At 36.4% G+C, this 25,728-nt stretch overlaps 1 protein-coding gene across 1 annotated transcript in view; it reads right to left on the bottom strand.

The window, feature by feature from the left end:
- The window catches only part of uvrag (UV radiation resistance associated gene), a 111,826-nt gene that overhangs the window by 68,214 nt on the left and 17,884 nt on the right, over positions 1-25,728 (bottom strand). The window contains exons 7-9 of the mRNA XM_058788881.1: positions 15,818-15,923; positions 6,969-7,095; positions 1,118-1,202 (exon numbers count right to left, since the gene is read on the bottom strand). Coding sequence (XP_058644864.1) covers positions 1,118-1,202; positions 6,969-7,095; positions 15,818-15,923 — 318 coding nt within the window. The remainder of the gene's footprint in view (positions 1-1,117; positions 1,203-6,968; positions 7,096-15,817; positions 15,924-25,728) is intronic.

Below are 25,728 nucleotides of genomic sequence, written 5' to 3'. Positions count from 1 at the left end.
CTACACCACCCAAAATCCGGTCAAAATATTTCTATCTAACCACTGTTAAACTGTGAACATAACTTGATCTGTCTTTACTGGAAGTGGTTCTCCAATGTGCCAAAAACAGCATGACATGCAAATCAACGCCCAGAGACACGTGTGAATGTGTGTGATGGTGATGGCAATACTTTAAGGGGAATGAATTTAATGTTGCATTTATATTTTATAATAAATAAACTACCGGTCAAAAGTTATGAATAATTTAGACTTTTTTTAAAGAAAATTCTAATGCTCACCAAGGCCGCATTTTTTTGATCAAATAAAATACTGAAAACATACAGTAAAAACAGGAATATTGTGAAATATTATTACAATTTAAAATAACTCTTTTCTATTTTAATATATTTTAAAATGTAATTTATTCCTGTGTTGCAAACCTGAAAGTCTTCACAATGTCACATGATCCTTCAGAAATCATTCTAATATGCTGATTTGCTACCCAAGAAGTAAATTTCTATCATTATTAATGTTGAAAACAGTTGTGCTGATTCATATTTTTGTAGAAACCATGATTTGACACATAAGCCTTGGTGATCATGTGGGTGATATTAATTCAATACTGATTACATCATTACCTGATATATTATATTGTTCCCCCTTCTAACTATTGATAATTTTTTTTTTTTTTAATTTAAAAATGCAAAGTGAACAAAATAACAAATAATTGCAATGTTTATTGCAGCATTACCTGAGGCCTGACATCTGTGCTTCAAACAAGAGTTTGAGCCAGTCGTACAAAAGCATATTTTCAGAGGTCAACCCACTGTGTGTGACCCTTTGGGTCATGTCAAACCTATCAGCGCTGGCACAATATAATCTGCTTATTGTCACACGATGCAATTCAAGTGGGTGGGAAAACACAAATATATCCAGCATGCCCTCAGTCTGCTTGAGTTGACCGTCTAATCTCCCAAAGCGCTCCCAAAAAAAAATGACAGAACGAAGGAGTACCCCATTCTGCGGCCCATCACGGTAATGTTTGACAGATGTGAGACCACTGGACTGGAGGGTAGAAAACGAGGGATGAAAAAGAGAAAAGAGAGGGATGGATAATTGCAGGTTGCCAATCACTCACCTTTTGGCAGTGCATTCCTTCTGTAACTCTGTCAAAGACTTGCGCTCAGACTCCAGACCCTGATGCTTGGTAGACGACACCTCCTCTGAGATGATGAGCAGAGACAGGTGGAGAGAATAAAAGAGAGAGAAAAGACGGGAATGAAGTGAATGAACAGGTAGTCTCATGTGTGTTTGTACAGGTGGGTAGGTGTGTCTCATTTTGATGGCAGTCTATTAAATTGTACCGTCATAAAACATAGTCTTTCATCATTATAAAAACATTTCCTCTACAGGCAACATAAAACTAATTGAGATTCAAAAAATGCTTGTAGGGATTTTTTACATAAATATAACGGCTTAGCATTATAATAAAAAGACGAGACCATATAATCAAAACACTCCTGACTTGAAATTTAGATCACGGAGCAGGATAAGACACGCTTAGATTACAAAAAGTCTGAAAGAATTTAATGATGAAATCATGAAACTCCACAATCTTAAATACTCTGGTAAACTGTTATTGTACTTGAGTACATTTATGGGTGTTTCTTGAACTATGAACTTTCTTGAACTGCTCTGGCCTTGTGAACTTTTAAAAATACAATAAAAATATTCTTATTTACAAGTAATATATTTTTTAAAACTGTATTTCATCACAATCATGGTACACTAATAGAGTACACTAAATTTTGTTAAAACGTTATTGGGGTCAAAATTATTGGTTGTGGTGGAAATGATGCCACAGCTGAATTGCAATTTTTGTAAAAAAAAATTTTTTACACACATTTCAAAATGATTTGAGTTTATTTAATTGCTCATATTTTCATGTTAATTATTGTTATATTTAAAATAATTTTTTCACGATTTTTTATTTTATTTTAAGATTAACAATAAATAATAACGAAACGAATTACGAAAACGAATGAATTCTAAACATGAAAGGTATTTGAAAAAGCATGGAAAACTATAATTAAAAAAATCTAAAATAAAATAATGTGACCTATATGTAAAGAAAAGGGGGACAAATACATTTGTTAGATAAATGTGTAATAAAAATCAATTTCCTGAAGTTGAACACACACTTTGAAACAGAGCTCCATAATGCATATAAAAACTCCCAAATTACAAAAGTACAAAATAATATTGTCTTTAACTGCTGCTCTGTGCAGAAATCCAGTATGTTTGTGTACATTCAAGGAAAACAGAACAGTAAATCTCCATCTGATTGCTGGAAAGAGATACACTCTGCCCAGATTAACTGGCTCAAAGGGTTTTGCTGATGGTGTTCAAAATACATTTTCCAACCTAGCCTGCATGGCCATATAACCCTCATGTGATCAAAGCATCAGCCAGGAGCGTGTATGTGAGAGTGAGCTGCTGTGGAATGCATGTGTCAGCCCCACTTCTATGCAATACTGTTGTGGTCCATTATTTCAGACATAATATCCACAGAAGAGGAAAAAGACAGGAAGAGACAGAAAGCAAGAGAAATGAATGAGTAGGAAACGAAGAGAGGAGGAGGTTTTAAATTCCCTCTACAAACAGATCAAAAGGAGGATAGGTTGAAATTGTGGTGTGCCTCAGGTCTCTGTATTAGGACCAATATATATATGTGTATGTGTGTGTGTGTGTGTGTGTGTGTGTGTGTGTGTATATATATACAGTGTGTGTGTGTGTGTGTGTGTGTGTGTGTGTATGGCCAAGATTGCTTCAAGATTCTTCAAAATACGAATGTTTTTTTTTTCCCCAAGGTAGAAAGTCATACGGGTTAGGAATGTCATGAGGGAGTGTAAACGATGACAATTTTCATTTTTAGGTTCACAGTTCCTTTAAAGAGTTGATTCTTGTCTGTTCTTTTCCACTTCACTTACATAAAATAAGAAGATGAGGGAAGATGAGTGTGGAAAGAGAGAAAATCAAAGCAGACTGTCTGCTTTTTTAGTTTTTTTTAAAAGGGGCAAAATTGCTTTGTTCTGACCCGCACTTGTAAAAACAGAGAGCGTCTGCTTTATAATACGCTTCACATTCTCTTCTCTTTTACTGCTCTGTGGGATCTCTGTCCTAAAGCAAACTTGGCGGGACATCCAGGGCCCTGGTGCTGTCTTTCTGAAGACATGGGAGGTGTGAACCAGGGAAACTGGAAGAGAGATCATTGTCGCTGGAGCAAAGCGGTCCCATATGCAAAGCCTTGAACCTCTCATTAGGACGAGACAGCAGGAAAAAGAAAAAGGGCCAGAGGCAGAGAGAAAGACTGAAAGGTCTAAATGCTTTTGTTCTCTACTTGTTCTCTTTAAACGATCCCCTATGACAACTCTGCTTTAGTAATATCATCTCTCTTGGCCATCAGAGTTGTCAGCACCAGGTTAAGGCCTCCTCTTCGCCGCCTACACCTTTCCTAAAGACTGCTGGCAGGAAGTTATCTGCGTTTGCTCTGGAGAAACAACAGCAGAGGTTAAAGGGATTGTTCACCCAATAATATAAATTCTGTCATCATTTACTCACCCTCAATCTTTTTTCAGTTGTCAAGCATGAAAAGACATTTTGAAGAATGCTTCAGCTGTTTTTATCCATACAATTAAGTTAATGAGGACGAAAACAACACTAGACTACAGAGGTTTTCATCATACGGTCAAAAACAATGATTGAGACAATATTAAAAATACCTTCTTTTATCTTCCACAGAAACAACTGATCTCATTAACAAAAATTAAAGACAAAAAAAATATTCATCGGCAAAGCATTTTTAATTTTGCCAATGTTAATGAGATGAAAAATACACATGAAAGCTAAACCACAGAAAATTGAAGCAAACAGGTGTTCTAATGACCAAATGGACTAGTAAACGTGTGTCCCCTTGCTCTGGACTAATATTTTTTTTCAATTCTTTAAATTTTCCTCTTCGTTTGTGGAGTGCCTCTACATCTGACGTTTACAGGCCCACAGTCCTGAGCGCAACTAGCGATCATAACAACGTCAAATCACTTTTACGGGCATAATTTACAACATGTGCGCGGACGTGACGAGAAATTAGAGCGAGGGAAATGGTGACAGAAGGCTTGACCCTGCAAAGCTTTATTCTGTGCTTCAATGGAAACGAGGAAGCGCTCAGTGACCAGAACCGGTGGGGAAATGCGAGAGCACATGACTGCAGCTTTGTACATTAAACAGAGATGAGACGTGGTTACACTTAAGTCATTTTGTGCAATTTCTGGCAATCTCCCTTTGTAAGTGGGATAAACTACGGTAGTTTTGGAAGGAGGCTTTCATGCCGTTTCTAGGAGGGCTGGTCCGGTTAGTATCACAGCAAATAAGTGGTGACTGACAATAGCTTAAAGGACCATTAGTGTTTAAATGAAATTTAGGTGTGGGGCATTTGTTAGCGGGAATGGGAAAGGCAGGCTTTAAATGAGAGGGACATGACGGGAAAGAAAAAAAGTTGGAATCTATTGTTTCTCATGTCACTCCCTGAAGAGAGCGCTTTTCTCCCTTTTCTTTACTAATAATAACCCATTGAATATATTTTACTGAGGAGATGTTTGCAAAGAAGGGAAAGGGAAGACCAAATACACATTTTTATACACTGTGTGCTAACACTAAATAGAAAAACCTTACACATCACCAACAACTGCTAAGTGCATACTTTACAATAGTGACTAATTTTATGAACACAAAAGAAAAATCCTGCACAGTATCATGGCAAAAATATAGCAAAAAAAATATAGCATAGCAAAAATTTCATTTTTAATGCAACATAAAAGCCAATATTAAATTAAATCAATGCATTAATATTGAATGTTTTTGATATTTATGGTAGTGCCATATAGTTTTAGTGATGACACTATTTTCGGTAACTGAATTTAAGCTGAAATAAAATACAATATGAATATTAGCTGAAAAACATAAGCTGAAGTACTCAAATTAATAAAACTGAAACCTTGGTTAATATAATTAATGAAAACAAAAACAAATGAAATCCATTAAAAACATTGTTATTTTAAATAAAATGAATATGAACTCAAATTAACTATAAAAAATAACTCAGCTAGTTGCCAACATTTCTCATATTTATTTAGGTTTAACTTAATGTACTAAAATAACTAAAACTAAAAAAAACTGAAAAAATAAATAACCATATAAGCATATATAAAAAACTGCTAAAAGACAAAGAAAGAAAGAAAGAAAGAAGACCAATAAATCTCAGAATGAATGAAGCGAGGGGTCAAGCGGTGTGCCATCATCTTTTCCTCTTACTCCAGTTCAAATAATGTTTTCCTTCGGCTCTTAAAAAAAGTATTTTCCTGTGTGTGAATGTGAATGGGCCGCTCCCTTCAGCTCCAGTCAGGACAGGCTTCTCTCGACAGAGGCTGTTGGGCAGACGTCATCCATCTAGAACAGACCTTTCCCTGAACCCCAAATCTGTTGTTTGTTTCTCCACACTAGGAGGTCATGAACACAACGCATTGTGGGATGGCAAGTGCCAGGCCACTCCATCATTATGGTTGTGCAAGCGTGCGTATATATATATATATATATGCATATGTATTCTTTATGAACCCACAGTATGCAGTCCAACCCTCTAGTCAAACACCAGCCACCACATCAATCAAACTCACCTCTTCGTACCTCCCGCCCATGCGCAACATTTGGCAAATAAAAAAAAGATTCAGAAATCAAACATGAATGGCAGGACGCTGTGACGAATGGGGTGGTAAGGAACTTTAGATTTGGATAAACTCTGTATGTTCAATGTCCGCCTGCACAGTCTGAATCTTTGATGGAAGCAGTGTGGAGTAACAGAAGAGAATAATGAGACCACTAAATCACAACAAACACGGGTGGTGGCGGTCTGGACGGGCCAAAATTCCAGAAGTGGCATTTTGCTACAAGAGGATTTATCATTATAGAAAATTATGAAATATGACTAACAACATGGTTTAACTAGGCATGTATATAATGTTTAGCAAAAAAATTTGCCCAAATCAGTCACGACAAGCAATGTGTACGTCATCTGATTGGGCAGTACCACACAAATTCAAATCTCTGAAATCCTTCTTAAAGAAGTGCAATGGAATGTCAACTTTAAGACAGGTTCCCAACATGATTCCAACAGGATGACGTCATTTGAACACGGCGAACTTATTAATGGTAAACAATCCCATTTAGGCAAATCACGGAGTCTACATCCCTGAACGACATTATTACAAGATCATAAAATCATTTTGGCAAATGTTTGCTGCGACAGGTGTATAAAACATGGCAAAAGTTTCTTTATTGCTAATTACTCTTCTGCTAAACAAATGCTTACAAGGTTTTTTATACAACAAGTTTTTTTTTGTTGTTGGTTTTTTTTTGGTTGGTAGATACAGATATCAAATGGAAAGATATCATAAATAATTGAATACATCATCTGTTCTGAATGGCTGAAATTTTGTTGCTTCCTGCAACTTTTTCAGTTTAAGTAAAAATATTTGATGCTGGACTCTTGATGCTGGACTGCTTGAAGGCTGGTTAGATGTAAAACAACTGCCTTGCTCAATTCAAGGCATGGAAATACATTTACATGAGAAAGCGGACAGCCGGCGTTTTAGATCTGGAAATACATTTTAGCAGATGGAACTCTATACGGTCCTCCAAAGTACTGGAACACGCATAAAGTTACATCAGTGAAAAATAAGATGAAGAGTTTCACAACACATTCAGTCTGACACACAGTTTTGGAAGAGAATGTTGCCTGATTGCAGATGTGTGGGGATATGAACCACTGGTGTATAACAGTATAGAGAAAGAAAAGACGTTTGAATTCATATGATGATGTTTCCCCAAGTAGAACAGATCTCTCATTACTTGGATGGTTTGATGAATTTGGTTACCTTTCTTTACAAGCTGCACTCTCTCTTTCTGCATCATGTCCATTTCTCTCGCCAGCGCCTTCCTCTGTCTCTCCAACTCGCACCTCAGAATCCCAATACGTAGCTGCATACACTCTCTCTCTTTTTTCTGGGGAAAGAGACAACATAATGGTGGATATTTTTTGTGGATTAAAGTATGTTACTATAGAAAACATCTTTACAAAACATTAATAAAAATTTACTGACTCCATATTATATATATACATACATACATATACATATATATACACATTTATATTATATATATGGCACATGCCAGAAACATTCACATTAATGTAATATAAAATCAAGGGAAGATTTTTTTTTAAGCAGATTACAGCAGACATCAGTGCCAGATCTTCCCTCAGCTTCTCTAGCACCCAGCACAGATGAGTCCACAGCAGATCTATCTAATCTACATCTACAGCCCTGCGGCTTTCGGGACTGTTAGTGAGCCAAGTGCACTAATGAGGACCAGTGATCTGACGAGGGTGAAAGTGGGATCGAGAGCAGATAGGAGAAGAAAGAAAGCAAGAGGAGAGATAACACGCAGGTAAAGTTCACTATGTCTTTAAACTGTATGATTGGTGGTGGTGATCCCTATCATAACCAGAACTGCAGAGTTTAATGCAGAGCAGGACGGAGGAGCATCTACAAATGTTTGATCCTCTTGGCCTCCAGGGTTCAGTGAATACATATTTAGAATAAAAAAAACACTCAAACATAATGCAATTACAGAAAAGCACAGCAAGGAAATCAATTTGATGTCTTTATACAGAGGCATAAGTGCACACCACTGGGTGTTGGGAAAATGGAGTGGTAGTGGTAGTGATAGCAATGAAATCTCCAGGATCTACTGGATCTTGTATTTTTGCACTTGGCAGCTGAGGAAGTGTCAATCAAAGAGATTGAGATAGCACCTCTATCTTCAGATAGTTTGAGCCCTTATATGGTGGGAAAAGACCTAGATCTTGCGTGTTTACTATCAACGCCACCGGCACGACAAACGTATTACATTTCACACATAGTTAAACATTTCAAAAAGGAACATGCACGCTACAAGACTTTTTACAGGAAAAAAGTAGGGATTGCTACAAAGATTGATACTGATGAGGAAAAAAATCATTTTCACAATGTGGTTGATATTTAAATAGTATACTACTTTGTGCAAAAAAAGAAAAAAATTAATTTAAAATAAATAAAAAATAAGATATGAATTTAGGTATCACAACATTATTATTAAAATTATGAAAGATTTTAATTTTTATATTAAGATTACATTTAGTAGTTATTCGATTATTATGTTTGTAAAGACATGACAGTAAAAGTTATGGGGTTGTCCGATTATCAACGCCGATATTAAGCATTTTTATGGTTATCTGTATCAGTCAAAACCGATTTGCAGATAAAATAATTTAAAAGCATTTAAAAAAGTTTTTTGTCAGAGCCCTTGTTATTCTTAATTTTGACATTAAATTTAATTTTGCACCAGACTTATATATCGGTTCAAAATATCGGTCACTGGTCTACTTGATGGGTAATAATCGGTATCGGCCCTGAAAAACACATATCGTTCAAACCCTAGTAAGGGTAATCTACATGTAAAAACAGGCAGAAATTAACATGCCCAATCATATCAGCTGTTAAATTAAAAAAAAAAAAAAAATATATATATATATATATATATATATATATATATATATATATATATATATATATATATATATATATATATATATATACATACAGTGGGGCAAAAAGTATTTAGTCAGCCACCAATTGTGCAAGACCTCCCACTTAAAAAGATGAGAGAGGCCTGTAATTTTCATCATAGGTATACCTCAACTATGAGAGACAAATGAGAAAAAAATCCAGAAAATCACATTGTAGGATTTTTAAAGAATTTATTTGCAAATTATGGTGGAAAATAAGTATTTGGTCAATAACAAAATTTCATCTCAATACTTTGTTATATACCCTTTGTTGGCAATGACAGAGGTCAAACGTTTTCTGTAAGTCTTCACAAGGTTTTCACACACTGTTGCTGGTATTTTGGCCCATTCCTCCATGCAGATCTCCTCTAGAGCAGTAATGTTTTGGGGCTGTCGCTGGGCAACACGGACTTTCAACTCCTCCAAAGATTTTCGATGGGGTTGAGATCTGGAGACTGGCTAGGCCACTCCAGGACCTTGAAATGCTTCTTACGAAGCCACTCCTTCGTTGCCAGGCGGTGTGTTTGGGATCATTGTCATGCTGAAAGACCCAGCCACGTTTCATCTTCAATGCCCTTGCTGATGGAAGGAGGTTTTCACCAAAATCTCACGATACATGGCCCCATTCATTCTTTCGTTTACAAGGATCAGTCGTCCTGGTCCCTTTGCAGAAAAACAGCCCCAAAGCATGATGTTTCCACCCCCATGCTTCACAGTAGGTATGGTGTTCTTTGGATGCAACTCAGCATTCTTTCTCCTCCAAACACGACAAGTTGAGTTTTTACCAAAAAGTTCTATTTTGGTTTCATCTGATTCTCCCAATCCTCTTCTGGATCATCCAAATGCTCTCTAGCAAACTTCAGACGGGCCGGACATGTACTGGCTTAAGCAGGGGGACACGCCTGGCACTGCAGGATTTGAGTCCCTGGCGCAGTGTGTTACTGATGGTAGCCTTTGTTACTTTGGTCCCAGCTCTCTGCAGGTCATTCACTAGGTCCCCCCGTGTGGTTCTGGGATTTTTGCTCACATTTCTTGTGATCATTTTGACCCCACGGGGTGAGATCTCGCGTGGAGCCCCAGATCGAGGGAGATTATCAGTGGTCTTGTATGTCTTCCATTTTCTAATAATTGCTCCCACAGTTGATTTCTTCACACCAAGCTGCTTACCTATTGCAGATTCAGTCTTCCCCATCTGGTGCAGGTCTACAATTTTGTTTCTGGTGTCCTTTGACAGCTCTTTGGTCTTGGCCGTGGTGGAGTTTGGATTTGGACTGTTTGAGGTTGTGGACAGGTGTCTTTTATACTGATAACGAGTTCAAACAGATGCCATTAATACAGGTAATGAGTGGAGGACAGAGGAGCCTCTTAAAGAAGAAGTTACAGGTCTGTGAAAGCCAGAAATCTTGCTTGTTTGTAGGTGAACAAATACTTATTTTACCGAGGAATTTACCAATTAATTCTTTAAAAATCCTACAATGTGATTTTCTGGATTTTTTTTTCTCATTTTGTCTCTCATAGTTGAGGTATACCTATGATGAAAATTACAGGCCTCTCTCATCTTTTTAAGTGGGAGAACTTGCACAATTGGTGGCTGACTAAATACTTTTTTGCCCCACTGTATATACATAAATAGCTCTTCTAAAAAAAAAAAAAACATTTGTCTAATTAAATACAAAAAGATTAGTCCACTAGCATATAGATTATCTTCAAAGCAAGCACACTTGGACTAAAAGCCACAAACCTTTAAGGCATGAAACTCACATCCTCTCACACACTAAAATCACAGTCTGCTCTAATCGCAAGTAATGAGAAAGTACAGAATAATTCAATTAGCATAGCAATAACCGGTACAGTGTAGTGGGCGTGCATGGGCTGATTGATTGCCTGAAGTGCCCTAATAGGCTCAAAACTGACCTGCGGCCAGGGAGAAGTGACAACATGACTGTTTCAGCGGTGAACGCTCTGATCTGTAATCAGCTTCGCATAACCTCAAGCCTGAAGGAAAACTCGAAACAGATTTTTGCTCATTAAGTGCAGTAACTGATACACTTTGCAGGAATTTCAGACCCTCGCTGACCTTTCATGCGGTCCAGGTAGCGCTCATGTGATTGAGGGAGAGTGTCAGCTATTAGTGTAAACGTATCCTGAAATTTGACATACGGACAAGTCAAGAAACTTGCCAATTCGTTTTTGGAAAGGAAGAGACTTCACAGTCATTCACAGAGACTTGACGAACCACCTAAGAAAGACGTGTGATAATATTCCCAGCATATGTACGCTTCAGAAGCTTTTAGACTCTTTGGATGGATATTGTGTGGGATATTGTAACACAAATTAACTTGGAATTATTGTATGTCGTATTGTGTTTGCTGTGCTTTCGCGTGTTTGTTCATAAGATACGCTTCTCCACAACTGAATGAGGTGACTCATTCTTTGCTTTGGCAAACCAAAAAACAAAAAAAAACTGGAACCAAAAAGGCTCATGTAGTAAACAAAGTTTGAAAACAGAATGGCAAAACTCCAATGAAAATGATAGACCACCAAGATACTAGGACAGTGGAGATCAACAGAAGGTCCTGTGGACATCTCACCCTCTGAGAAAACAGCATTTCAACAGGTGGAAAGGCCGCCGCTAAGCACTTAAACATCAAAGCCAGATGGAGTGTGTGTGTGGTACGGGCATCTCGAGTACTGGCGTCTTTATGACTCACAAGTGTGTGAGAGGGCAAATGTGAGTCAAGGAATCTTTCATTCTCACTCATTCAAATGATTTCTGGTGTCATTCTAGGATGCGGTACATTTCAACACATTTCTATCCTAAAAACATATTTCAGGTTCATTTAAGTTGGTCTAGCTGGTCTCCTTGTATGGACAAAATGGTGTTTAGCTGGTTAGATAGTTGGTTTCCCAGCTAAAAAGTGCCTGGGATCCAACTAAAGCCATCTAAACAGATCAGTCTAACCAACCAGCCAAGGATGGGAGACCAACTAACTACCTAAGGCTGGTTTAAGCCATTTTTAAAAGAAGGAATATGATGCTCCTGATGCTCCATGAAGACTATTGTAAACAAACCATCACTACTGTTCAAATGTTTGAGGTCAGTAAGATTTTTAATGTCTTTGAAAGAAGTCACCCAAGGCTGTATTTATTTGATCCAGTAAAAACAGTAGCATTGTGAAATATTATTACAATTTAAAATAACTGTGTTCTATTTAATATATTTTAAAATGTAATTCATTCCTGTGATGGAAAGCTGAATTTTCAACTGACAATACTCCAGTCTTCAGTGTCTCATGATCCTTCAGAAATTATTCTAATATGCTGATTTTTGAGCTAAAGAACATTTTTTATTATTGTCAAAACACAGTCGTGCTGCTTAATATTTTTTTTTTCAGGATTCTTTGATGAACAGAAAAGTAAGAAAGATGTAAGAAACACCATTTATTTGAAATAGAAACCTTTTGTAACATTAAAAAATGGCTTTGCTTTCACTTTTGATCAATTTAATGTGCTTAATTGTTGAATAAAAGACTTAATTTTGAAACAATAAAATAAAAAGAATCGAAAATAATAAAATAATTAATCTTACTGCCCCAAACATTTGAATCCAATTCCAATCCTTCCTCGTGCCTTCTTTCCTCTTTGCAGTCTGATGCCTCATGAATAAAAGGCAAACAGTTATAAAGACAATTATTTAAAAATAAATAAATAAATATGAATGTCATTACATTATCAAAATATTAAACCAAGCGGCATCTACAAAACAAATGTTGCTAGACCATTGGTCGCCGCCTATGAAGGCAGCGCACTACGCTTTGGATCAGAGTTCTGAAGAATTCGAGAGAAGGAGAAAAAAATATAATGTGTGTGTGATTATGGTTATTCTGAGTGGAAGATGTCTGGGCATTTGCAGCCTACTGGGAGAGGACAGACTTTTGAAGTGTTCATTAACTACAAACACAACTTGAAAACCTCCCCGAACGGCTGCGTTTTTGCAGCTGCTGACTGCCACCTCCAAAAATCCTAAATATGTTTTCCGTTTACTTTTCATTCTTCTGCAGGATACAGTGAGTGTGGAAACATAAACAGAGGATTTTGTAGTGACAAGGCCACGGCGATACGTAGAGGAGCGTTAACGCAGTGGGATTCAGGATCTCTAAATCCATCAAAACACGGGATACAAGAACCACCTGAGGACCTAATGACATATTTATGAGGATCTGTGTAACACAAAATACACAACGCTAAGGCCATTTACTACAGTGCTGCTGTTGGTGTTGAGTGACTGGGTACCCTGACTTCCTGTCTGAAACTGAGGGTACTTGCACCAGCATACTGAACACTCATTCTCACCTGCAAAAACAATATTGCAATTTGCAACAGCTCAAAATACTGGTTACAAGCTTTGCATTTGTAGAGAAATGATTAAGAAAATGTTTTACCCAATTACATTTCTTTGCAAAGAGAATATAAATAAATAAAATATATGCAAATATATTATATATAAAAGAAGTTTCTTCTGCTCATTAAGGCTGCATCTATTTGATCAAAAATACAGAAAAAAAATATTTTGTGAAATATTATTGCAATTTAAAATAACAGTTTTCTATTTAAATATACTTTAAAATATAATTTATTTCTGTGACGCAGCACTGAATTTTCAGTATCATTACTCCAGTCTTCAGTGTCACATGATCCTTCAGAAATCATTCTAATATACTGATTTATTGTGAGTGTTGAAACCATTGTGCTGCTTCATATTGTTTTGGGACCTGTGATATTTCTCAGATTAATTACATATACTGCTCTTTTTAACTTTGTATTTATCAAAGAAAAAAGTATCACAGGTTCCAAAAAACAATATGAAGCAGCACAACAGTTTCAACACTCATAATAAATCAGCATATTAGAATGATTTCTGAAGGATCATGTTACACTGAAGACTGGAGTAATGATGCTGAAAATTCAGTGCTGCATCACAGAAATAAATTCTATTTCAAAGTATATTAAAATAGGAAATCAATATTAGAAATTGCAATAAGATTTCACAATATTACTGTTTTTTTCTGTATTTTTGATCGAACAAATACAGCCTTGATGAGCAGAAGAGAAACATTCCTTAAAAAAAACATAAAAAATCTTACTGATCCCAAACTTTTACAGTACATACATACAATTTTTAACACCCACCAAAAGCGGGTAAAAATCAGCTGTGGCGGGTAACGCTGTCAGGTTACTTTTTACTCAATCTCTAGGGCAAGTTCATTGAAACCAAATCTGCACAGATTTAGCACAAATACTGAACTTGTGAGTCAATATGATATATTCAATACAGCAATATTGGCCCAATTGTGCAGCATCTGCGCATATCTAGCTTACTTGAACATACCCGACAAACAACGGTGCGGCCAGCACGCTGGTTTCCTTTGCATTGAAGCAATAATGAAGAGCCGAAAAACGAATTAAGACTGACACTATCCCTGCGTCCCAATGTGCATACTATCCACCCTATCTGCCCTAAATAGTATTGAAAATTACTTATATCACATAGAATTTAGGATGGATAGTATGCACATTGGGACGCAGGCTATGTCTACACCGGACGCAAGTAGCGCGACAAAATACAATCAAACCTATTAGAATGGGATGCTGTCTAGTAGCGGTGCACCGACATGACACAACAAATTTATGACGTACTTATATATATATATATATATATATATATATATCCATCCACCTAGATACACACACACACAAACACACATACAGTTGTGCTCAAAATTATTCATACCCTTGGTAAATATGTTCAAAGGCGGCTGTGAAAATAAATCTGTATCAATCCTTTTGACATTTTATTTTAAAAATTTACAAAAATGTAGCCTTTCATTGGAGAATAAGAATTTAAAATGGTAGAAAAATCTCATTCTGAAATAAATGTTTTTCTCTAATACACATTGGCCACAATTAATCATACCCTTTTATTCAATACTTTTTGCAACCTTTTTCCAAGATATCAGCTCCGAGTCGTCACCTATAATTCTTGATAAGTTTGGAGAACATCTGACAAGAGATCAGAGACCATTCCTTCATACAGAATCACTCCAGATTCACAGCTCCATGTTGGTGCTGCTTCTCTTCAGTTCACCACTCATTTTCTATAGGGTTCAGGTCAGAGGACTGGAATGGCCATAGCAGAAGCTTGGTTTTATTCTCAGTGGCCCATTTTTGTTTTGATTTTGATGTTTGTTTGTGGATCATTGTCCTGTTGGAGGATCCAACCATAGCCCATTGTAAGATTTCTAGCATGGACAGTCAGTTTTAAATTTTTTATCTGTTGGTAGTTGATAGAATCCTTGACGCCATGATGCCAACAAGATATCCAGGATCTCTGGCAGAAAAATAGGCCCACAACATTAAAGATACAGCCGTATATTTCAGTGTACACGTGGGACCCTTTTTTTATTCCTGTGTGCACCAAACCCATCTTGAGTGTTTGCTGTTACAAACATTTCCTTAATGTGATTTTAAAAATTTTGAATGAAAAATGGATAAACAATGCGGAGTTATTTTCAGAGCCTTCTTTGATCATATTTACCAAGGGTATGAATAATTTTGAGCACAACTGTATATATAGTATGTATTTTACATGTTACAGCTAATAGTACATTAGTTTGTAATGTTTTCCAATTGCGCTTTCAAGGACATTCACTAAAGTGAATTGCATGTCTGTTACACTGCTAGATTGCTTATCAAAAGCTGGTTTATACTGCCATCCCTCATGAAAGAGAAATTCTGTGAGCTTGGAAAGACAATATCCCCACTAGAGAGTGAAGTATTGAATTTTAAATTGTGTTTGACAATCTGCTATAAAATTCTGTCAACCATACAGCAACTGTAAATTTAGTCTTTTATACTTGCAGAGGTGCTTTACAGAGTCTTACCATCAGTGGTATGGACCAGGTGCAAAGGAAAAGAAAACCCAACAGGCCGGAGAGGATTTATGAAGTTAGAGAACATAGAAAGCATACAGAATATAAAAATAATCCTGAATGAATAAGAGCACACAAGCAGATCTAGACAACCCAAGAAATCCCACTAGTTTGATTTGTTGGGTCTCACCTTTTCTGTGCAGGACGCTGTTGTCCTCAGTTTCTCTTCAATTTCCTTCCCGATCTTCTGAACGGTCACCTGAGTCTGTTTAATGGCTCTCTGGGCCGTGTGCAGTCTGTGGAGGAAACACACACATAGGATGCATCACTTTTAGGGCTGAGAACCTGAGGAAGAACTGGTTCCAAGTACTGGAACTGAATAATTTCATGACATGAATGCAGACAGAACATTGTAATAAAATACTCAGACTGAGTCTCCTTCACCACAGAAAACAGATGATGTTTTATCAGAGCTGTGAGCCCAATAAAAATACTACAAAGTTTTTCTGACTGTTGCTCTCAACAAGCAGCGTATAAATTAACTTGTATAGTTCAAACCACAAAACAAGCGACTCTTATGATTCTTTTTGATGAAACGGTGAAAAAAGACTAACTAATCGGGAAATTACACGGATTTTAATCTAAAATTTTAGTCTAGTTGTTAAAGTGACAATGTGTAGCTTCTATTATTTATCATTTATCTCATTACATGAGAATGATTCTGTGTATATATAATATGTATATACATACACACGCACATTAAGATATTTTGATTGTACTGAGAGGCATGAATGTTCTTCAAAAAGAAGTAATTTAGAACATGATACAAAATTGTGAGTGCATGATGACAACATTTTCATTTCTAGGAGAATTATTTCTTTGAATTTGAAAAGTTGAGCAATTGTATAACAAAATCAAACTAAAACATAATCAGTGATTGGATCTCGACTCAAATAAATGGAATTAGGTCAATCAAATGAAGGATGGCAGTGGACATATGTAAACACCCACACTCAGATGTAATGGAAACAGAACTGCTGCATATGAGGGAGATGATCTCACATGGTGACCGATTTCAGATTTATATTTGCGGTAATTAGAGAACACATAAACTGAAACCTCATGACAGGACTGCTGGACCAAAGGGAGGTCAGGCGTTGTTTTTGTAATGTTTGTTTATTTCCCAAAGGCAATGGGCTTGTTAAGATAAACTTTTATAAAGAACAAGATTGTTAAGAGATTAATAACACTGCAGATGGGTCGCCTCATTGTGCCTGTTTTTGTTTGCACCATGGTTCTCATTTGGTGCCTCATTTTCTGACTCATCTGGTTTTACAACCACACCAAATGGTTTCAATCACAGTGGTATAGTGAAATTTCTGATTCACCTGAAAGGCATTCCAAAACAAGAGGGTACAAATATTCTGTACAATATAATATAATATATAATATAAGTTGATTGGATTGATTTTAATAGGAATTTAGTTGATCTGCTTGTCCAATCAATTGCAGACAGTAGAAGCGTTTAGGAAACCTGTCTGACAATAAGTCACCAAATAAAGGCAATTCCTTTTTTTGCCACTAGGGGCACAAAATACCACACCTCACTTTTTGACAAACAACTGTTTTACTGCACAGAATTTTTTTCTTCTTCTTGTTTTAAGCATGTTTGCACACTCTGGTTTTCTCAGAAAAATAACAGCAGCATAAGACAACAATCTGTGAACTACAGGAGCTATCAATCAAGGCTTGATTGCACTCATATGAGCTTTCAGCACCACTAAGCCTCATGGGAAAGAAAATGAAGAGAAAAAAAAATCTCCAGGCCTGTTAGAAACCAGAAGAATCCATACACATACGATCATCGCAAAGCAAAATGCATGTACATAATAGCCCAAACATTCATTTTTACACTGCTTTTACGTTAACATATAGCTGCTGTTCTCTGATTGGCTAAGCAAATGGTTGTACTGTCTATATTTGGAGATCAAGCTGCCATTTGCTGTTCTTGTTCGCGTACAGTATTCCCACTCAAGAGATTTTCATTAACAGCGGCTGGGAGCTCGACCATACAATCTTTCATCGATGGTGTACAATTTACTTTGTTTCGCACTTGCCTCGCTCACTCAACCCCATTAATAGTTCTTTCTCTGTGCTTTTGAACAGTATGATTAACACATTCACACTGGAGTCCCTCAAGGAGAATCGTAAATGCACATGGCTGGGTTAAAAATAATCTAGACACAAAGCAGATGCTAATTATCACAGAATCTACAGCTGTTGTGCAGTTAAAGTCCATTCATGTAGATCAGGGGTGTCAAACTCATTTTCACTTTAAGGGCCACTTCAACATTACGGCTGCCATCAAAGGGCCGCTTGTAACTTTAAGACTGTACAAATGTTACTACTCCTTAACATTGTTGCATAACTGTCTCTTTATTTTATTATTACTTATTGAAGTTACAAATATTGCATATGCATTTGCATAGATGTAAAAATATATGTTATTGATCCGTGTTATTTTAAGAAATCCAAATGACTCCATAAATCAAAGTAAATAAAGACAAGTATCATCAAGCATAGGTCATTACATTAACTTTGTTAAAAACTTTTTTGTTACATTTATGGAACAACAAATAATTGTGAGCTGCTAAGAACTTGTGACAGATATGGCATTTAAAAAAACAAATGAGCCCGGTCTCATGAAAGTGCGTATAGCACGATTTTCTGTTTCTATTTGGCATGCATTATGCAGAAAATGACTTTGGCGTGCATATGATATGCAATCAATGCTTGTAGTTGAAAAAAAAAAAAAAAGAAGAAGCAGCGGCAGTACTCAACCCCACCCAAAAACAAATAAATACAAACTAAAGTGCTAAAAAAAAAGTACTTTTTAATTTTCATAATTTGCAAAGAATGTATATAGTGCCAAAATAAATAAATAAATTAATTAATTAATTAATTAAATGATTGTTTGCAATTCAATTCACATTTATTTGTATAGCACTTTTCATGATACACTGTTGCGAAGCAGCTTCACAGAAAATGAACATTTCTACATTACATTTAGTAGTTTACAGCACTTTTAATAAAAAAAAAAATAATAATAATAAAAATGCACAAGTCAATCTGCGATACAAAACAGGAACACAGGGGGACGCCAAAAGACCACTAAATGAGCTACCTTGACCTGACTGATCCAGATTTACTAAACCACTGACTACTGTGTAATCTAAAACACTTTCAGCCAGCATCCAGTATAAAACACTTGTGCTTTTAAGCCAAATAGCTTGCTGATTTTTTTTTACTGACATCTGTACATGAGTACTATTATCTCCACCATCTGTGATGAATTGGCCGTGTTTTCTCTGCATTAGCGCTGTTTTGAACTTGCTGTTTGAATGCATTCGGTTACTGGATCCTTAGACTTTCCAGGAGTTTACCGGTTGATCTGATCGCAAAAAATAGTAATTATTATTTTATTACTCTGCACTAGGGTGACCACCCTATAGATCTATTGCAGGACAGTAGATGTGATTTTGTGGGACAATGCGGGACACGCGTGAAACAGATACATTTAGACTACTACCGTTATGCTGATTTACATTAGTTGGCATATGCGCCAATGTTTGTTTCTGCCAGTGGATGCCCACACTACAGGTTGTGTTTGTTAAACTCAGGAGAGAAGATCATTTTTGAGTGCATGCATGTAATGTCTGATCGACAGAAAGCATGTCTGTTTTCTGTGAGAGTGAATGAATGGGAATCCACCTGCGAGCAGAGAGATTTGCGCTCTCGCATAGGCAATATAATGCACTCTGGACATTTGTCATTAAAATAACTCATTAGAAACCGCCTCAAACGAAGTGCTCGAACACTGAGGTCCGCACTTATTCCTTTGAGCCGTCCATGCAGTCGTCATCAACCAAAAAACTGCACACCCCTAATCCTAACCATTGCCCATCATATGTACAGCAAAGTCAATTTCTGCATAAAAATAGAACGCCAAATAGAAACAGAAACTTGTGGCATTGATACGCTCTTTCATAATTTACGGTAAAAAGCTGCATAGATTTTTATTTTAATACAATGCTCTCACGGGGCACATAAAATGGTGGCCATTCGAAAGTTTGGGGTCAGAAATTAATACTTTTATTCATCAGGGACGCATTAAATTAGTAACAGCAGACTTTTACATTGTTAAAAAAAAAAAAATTTAAAACTTTTTTCTTTTCTTTTTTTCAAAAAGTGCAAAATGGACTTTTGGTAATACTTTATTTTAGGGTCTCTTAACTAGTTGCTTATTAGCATGCATATTACTAGAATATTAGCCATTAATTATGACCTTACATGACCTTATTCTACATCCCTAATCCTACCCAATACTTAAACTTAACAACTAGCTTACTAACTATTAATAAGCAGCAAATTAGGAATATATTGAGAGAAAAGTCGTAGTTAATAGTGAATAAGTGTTCCCTATTCTAAAAAGTGTTACCGGACTTTTATTCTGCCTTTCAGCGCTCAGGATAGTCACTAGTAATGGGTTTAGATACATCTCCTCTCAGTACTGTGAACCTCCTTAGTTTTAACAGATTCTGGCATTTGAGAAATCCTGGGAAAACTTCAAACACCACATTGAGCGTAACGGGGAGAGATTTTCCTTCCACATGCTGACAAAAACCTTGCAATCTATCTTCCCACCTGTGGGGCCTTTTTGAATCCACTGGGGGGGCTTTGAGTCCTTTGTGATACAGTTTTATGATTTTTCTAGCACTGCTTTCTTCCCAAAGCTCTTAGGCTGATGACTTCATTACCTCACACGTCATTCGTTAGCAATCATCGAATTGCAGCAATCCAATTAGAGGTCCAAGAAAGAACTGAGAGATGGCCAGCTTCTGATCCAGACCATCAAGATTCTCCTATGACTAGCTTTAGAGAATTCAAACAGTTTGTTGACAAAGGTTAAGTGCCAATTTCAGCACACTGAAACAATGCACACTAATACTCCCTGAGCAATTCATCTGGGTTACGTTTCAGCCCTCCTGTGACCACACGGGTCCAAAACTAGACCTTCAACCAAGCTAAAATACTCTAGATCTGCTAAGAAGAACATCTGACCTTACACAACAAGCAAAGCTCATTCAAAAGTCATCTACTTTTAACAAACCCCTGTGAAACTGAATAAAGTTTCAGAAAAGTAAGGTTTTGTGATTGTCTACACACAACTATGGTGACAATTTCTGGTGGTTGACCACCAAAACTATATAAAACACAGCTACAATTTCCATAAATCCACATATTCTTCTATATCTCTCTTTTTCTAATGCTTGAGATCGGAAAACTACACCCCTCTCGCTCATATTTGGGGCCTCCCCTTTCCTCGTCTCACACTTTTCCCAGCAGAACTCTGCATGAGCTGACCAGGTCATAAATCACAGAGCCTTTAAAATCTATCCTGTAACAAGTTCACACAGCGACAGGAAAAATATTATTATTTTTTTTATCAGCCGTGTCTCTCTCTTGTTATATGCTGGATGATATGGCATGTCGATAAGTCAAGTCAAAGCTGATTTGACATCTTTATCGTCACTGTGATTGAGATGAAGAAATCTGATAGGCCACTTCCCCCAGGTGAGCGGCAGTTATCGCCCAATCGGGTTTCATGCATGTCTGCACTCTTATCAGCCCTCAACCCGTCTGCCAGTCAACACCTATCTCCCCAGCCAATCAGAGAAGGGCACAGGAGGTTACCTGGCAACTGGCATGTCACCTCAGACATCAAACACACTCTAGTATAAAAACAAAAACACCTCAAGCACAACTTTCTCTTCCAGCGAATCTTATGCAATGATTTTTGCAAAAACTTGACGCAATGATTTTGCGTTTGCTTCACAGTGAAACTGGGTGCAGTGACCCAAGTAATAGGTTACTAATACTGGTTTACTCACAAATCAATCATCATTATTATTATACTTTCAACAGTGTTAGCAATTTTAACAAAGTATTAAGCTTCTGAACATTATTTGTTGTGTAAACATAGGGGTAGGTAATTTACCGGTAGACACGTTTAACTGGTAGAAATTTGTCAACCAGTAGAGATTTTGGACGATCATCTCTATCATGGTTACACGCTCGCATGACGTTGCTGTGCTACGTGGTCACAAAAATGTATAAGCAGTTTTAAGCATGGCGGTTTAAAAACAAGTGATTTTTAAGCCGTTGAAATGCAAGGAGCAGCAAAAGAGAACTCATTCCGCAATATGCACGTGCATATATCACAATAAGCACATTTCTGAACGCTGTCAGAGAGGTGTTTGCACGTGAAGACGGTGCTCACAGAGTTATTTTTGCCGCTTTATAGGCCTTGAACAGTTAAATACACTTGTACGTGTCAAAATGCCCATCTTTGCAAGTGAAAGCAAATAGCTGAGAAAGAAAACATGTATAACAGTATATTGGATCCAGGCAGCTCTTAAAGTGACCGCAGTCTAATATTCCTGCTGCCTGTCATTCACGTTAATCTAACAACAAAAAAGAAAAAAATCACTTTTGTAACTTTAAAAAGAAGAAATATATATTTAATTTACATAAAGAAGAATATGCAGTGTTTTTAGTCATTAGATTACTTTATACAATGTATGTCGCATTTTTTATTTATTAGTTATACAGTAGTTTTTTTGTCCTATTATTGTAATTAGTTTCTTAAACTTATTTAATGGCTGACTGTTTATTTGTCTATAGACCTATCTTATTGTCTCTTGTATATTTAGTATTGCTCTTTAATAAAGAAAAATAACTTATTATCCAATTACTCGATTAATCGATGGAATAATCGGTTGAATACTCTATTACTAAAATAATCGATAGCTGCAGCCCTATTTATTAGCAGTGCTCTAACTAGCATTCAGAACACATTAGAAACCACTAGGGATGGGATGATACACCTACCTCCCAATTCGATACTACCACGATACTTGGGTGCCGATACGATATGTATTACGATTTTTTTAAGAATTTCGTTTCTACAAGTATTGCGATTCGATATTACTATGTGTTGCAGTTTTTGTTTTTTGTTTTTAACTATAGACCATGGGGTTGAATGATATACTTAATATACAGACTGTCACAATTTAAAAAAAAACACACATCTTAGCAGTCACTATTGCGATTCGATATTACAATTTATTGTGATTTTTTTTTTGCTTATTAAAGACTAGACAATGGAAAATAGTTGATTGCACCCTTAAAAGAGACTGTATATGACGAGTCATTAACAAAAACAATGAATCACATCTTTCTAAACTTTTATTTCAGGTGCATACACAGTGTATATTTAAAGTACCAAAACCCTGAACTTGCACATGAATATAATAGTAAAATGTTCAACAAAATGAGTAGAAAAAATACTTTCTGAAATAAAATAAAGTGCTATGTTATTTTGCACACCTTTTAAGTCATGTTTCGTCATGTTTTCCCGGCAGTTGGGATTCAAAACGTGAAGGTGCAGAAAGAATTCTGGAAGAGGTTTGATCCTCTGCCTCCGTCGTGGTTTTGTTTTCTCGCGCCGGCTTGAAACGTGTATGACGTCATCTAGTGCAGCGGCACTGCGCACGCAGACCGATCGTTGCATGACATCAAAGCACCGCGAGAGCTACAGAGAACAGACGCTCCGCATGCTTTCGAATCACTCTCGCGGTACTTTGATGTCATACGCTGATCGTCTGCGCGGTACTGAATTACAAAGCGCTAACTTCTCCCCACCACCTCTTAGGAAAAATAAAATAATGAAATAAAAATCGATTCTGAGTTAAACCAATCGATTTTTAAATCGTTTTAAAAAGAATCGCGACAGTTAGGTGAATCGATTTTTTCTCCCACCCCTAGAAACCACACAGCAAGAGCCGTAGACCTTTTGTCATTTTGCATTATTGACACACTATTTTCCTATTTAATACTGTAAAGCTGCTTTGACAATCTGTATTGTTAAAAGAGCTATAGTCAAATATGACTTGATTTGACGAAACACACTACTCAGAATACCTTAACAACAGCACAGCAACGTCCTAGCAACACACACGGGGCAACTTCTTGAGCAATGTTGCCAGATAGAAATTTGTTACCCATTCTCAGTGGGAAAGTGCCCAAGCAAAATTGCTCAAAAAGTCGTCCCATGTATCATCAGTCTAACTAACCCTCAGAACATCTTAGCAATTGTAAAGCAACACTCTGCCCACCATTGCCAAAAAACATTTAGCAAATGAATAGAAATGTGATAACTACTACTCAGAAGACCATAGCAACTGCATAGCAACACCCTGGCAACCACAAGGAACAAAAGAAAGGCATTAAAACCAGAACAAGAAGGACTGAACGGGGAAAAAAATAATAATAAACACAGAAAAGCATTAACTCCTTGACCTGAAACACGAATGAATTCATTCCAGAGTTGCTGGAACAAGAACAGAGACGCGTTACTGTAAACAGTGTTCTCTCTCTCGTTTCAACTTTCCTTCTCTCCCACATTTACCTCTTGGTGTGTTTATGTATTTACCGTTCAGTGATAACCAAATAAATCTCGACCGGTGTTTGTTTGCAAGTCAGCAGCGCAGCATTGTAAAACCAGGCTGAAAATAAAACAGGAAATGAAAACAAAGACAGATGCTACATGAGAAGAACAAAGATGCGCTCTGAGAGGTTTTGACGGCCACCTTATGTCATATCCTGAAACGGCCGGGACAGACTGGAGCTTGTCAAACCCAATTACATTTTACTGCAATCGTAACATTGTTTGCCGATGGTAAAAATGAAGATCCTGAACAGCCTAGTGAAAGATATAAACACACATTCAAGTTACTGTTCTTCATTTCTCACTGCCATTTGTCTTCTCATTTCATGACTTGCTCTACAGAACCTTCTATACATACAGCAAGTGTAAAAAATGACTTGAGTCAATTCTTTTAATATTCACTATGTTAATATGGACATTTGTCTTTTCCAATTCCTCCTGGCTGTGTAAGTGTTTCTGTGTATTAATTAGTCTATTCTAGTATTAATATTATGATTTAAGTTCATATGTGTTTGTCGTTTTTATGTAGTTTTAGATCCATTTCTATATAGCTTTAATTTATTTCAATTACAGTTTTAGTCATTTTAGTGGCATTTCAGTTAGATGCCAAGGCATTATTTCTTTATTTATTTCATTATTTGCATCTGCTGATTTAAAATTTTTCTTTCAGCTTTATTTCAATTTTTAAAAATTATCTTTAATCGTTATCAATAGAAACACTGGGCTGTATTAGTAAATTGACATTTTAATTAAAAACTAGAAATTAAATCTTTTTTATATTTCTTTATCTTATCATTTTCTGAAATCTTGTAAATGTTACCATTTTACTAAATTTTTGTTCTGTTTTCTAATGATAATAAATTGTAATATTTCTTTTTTCTCATAAACATTACTGTTTTAGTAAATTTTACCCTGTTTTAGAAAAATAATAATTACATTTATTTCATTAATATTTAATTTTCACTGAGAAAGTACAATGCACAGCAATTTACTACATTTACACATTATCTGACAAAACTCCTTAAAAATGTACAATTAATTTTATTTTATTTTTATAAACACCTTTTCACCCATTTCATAGAATGGCTTTCATATCATTTCACTTTTCAGTTTTAAACTACTGCTTCAATGGAACATTCCATGGATCACTTTCTTTGTGTGTGTGTGTGTGTGTGTGTGTGTGTGAGAGAGAGAGTGTGAGTGTGTGTGTGTGTGTGTGTGGAAAAGACAAAGAAAGGAAATGAAATACAGTCTGTCTGGTTGGTATCTACAAAATGAAGGGATGAAAAATGTTTTCTGTCTCTTTTTTTGTTTGTATAAATGCTGATATATGCCCTTATATCAGGTGACGGCCAGTGCTCTGCTGTTTTTGCCATTGCTTGACGTCCTCTTTCCATCCTGGAGATACGGGTCACACACACACACAGTCAAACACACTGCCAAAGCCACGGATCTGCTTGCATATCATGCATAATTTACTTTAAAGAACACTTAGATCCAGTCTAAACTAATGCTTCAACGTTACACTCAAC

Source organism: Onychostoma macrolepis, chromosome 10 (genome assembly GCF_012432095.1).
Source record: "Onychostoma macrolepis isolate SWU-2019 chromosome 10, ASM1243209v1, whole genome shotgun sequence".
In the NCBI taxonomy this organism is placed as follows: domain Eukaryota; kingdom Metazoa; phylum Chordata; class Actinopteri; order Cypriniformes; family Cyprinidae; genus Onychostoma; species Onychostoma macrolepis.
The sequence above is the reverse complement of the archived record's forward strand: the minus strand, read 5'-3'. Positions and strand labels throughout refer to the sequence as shown.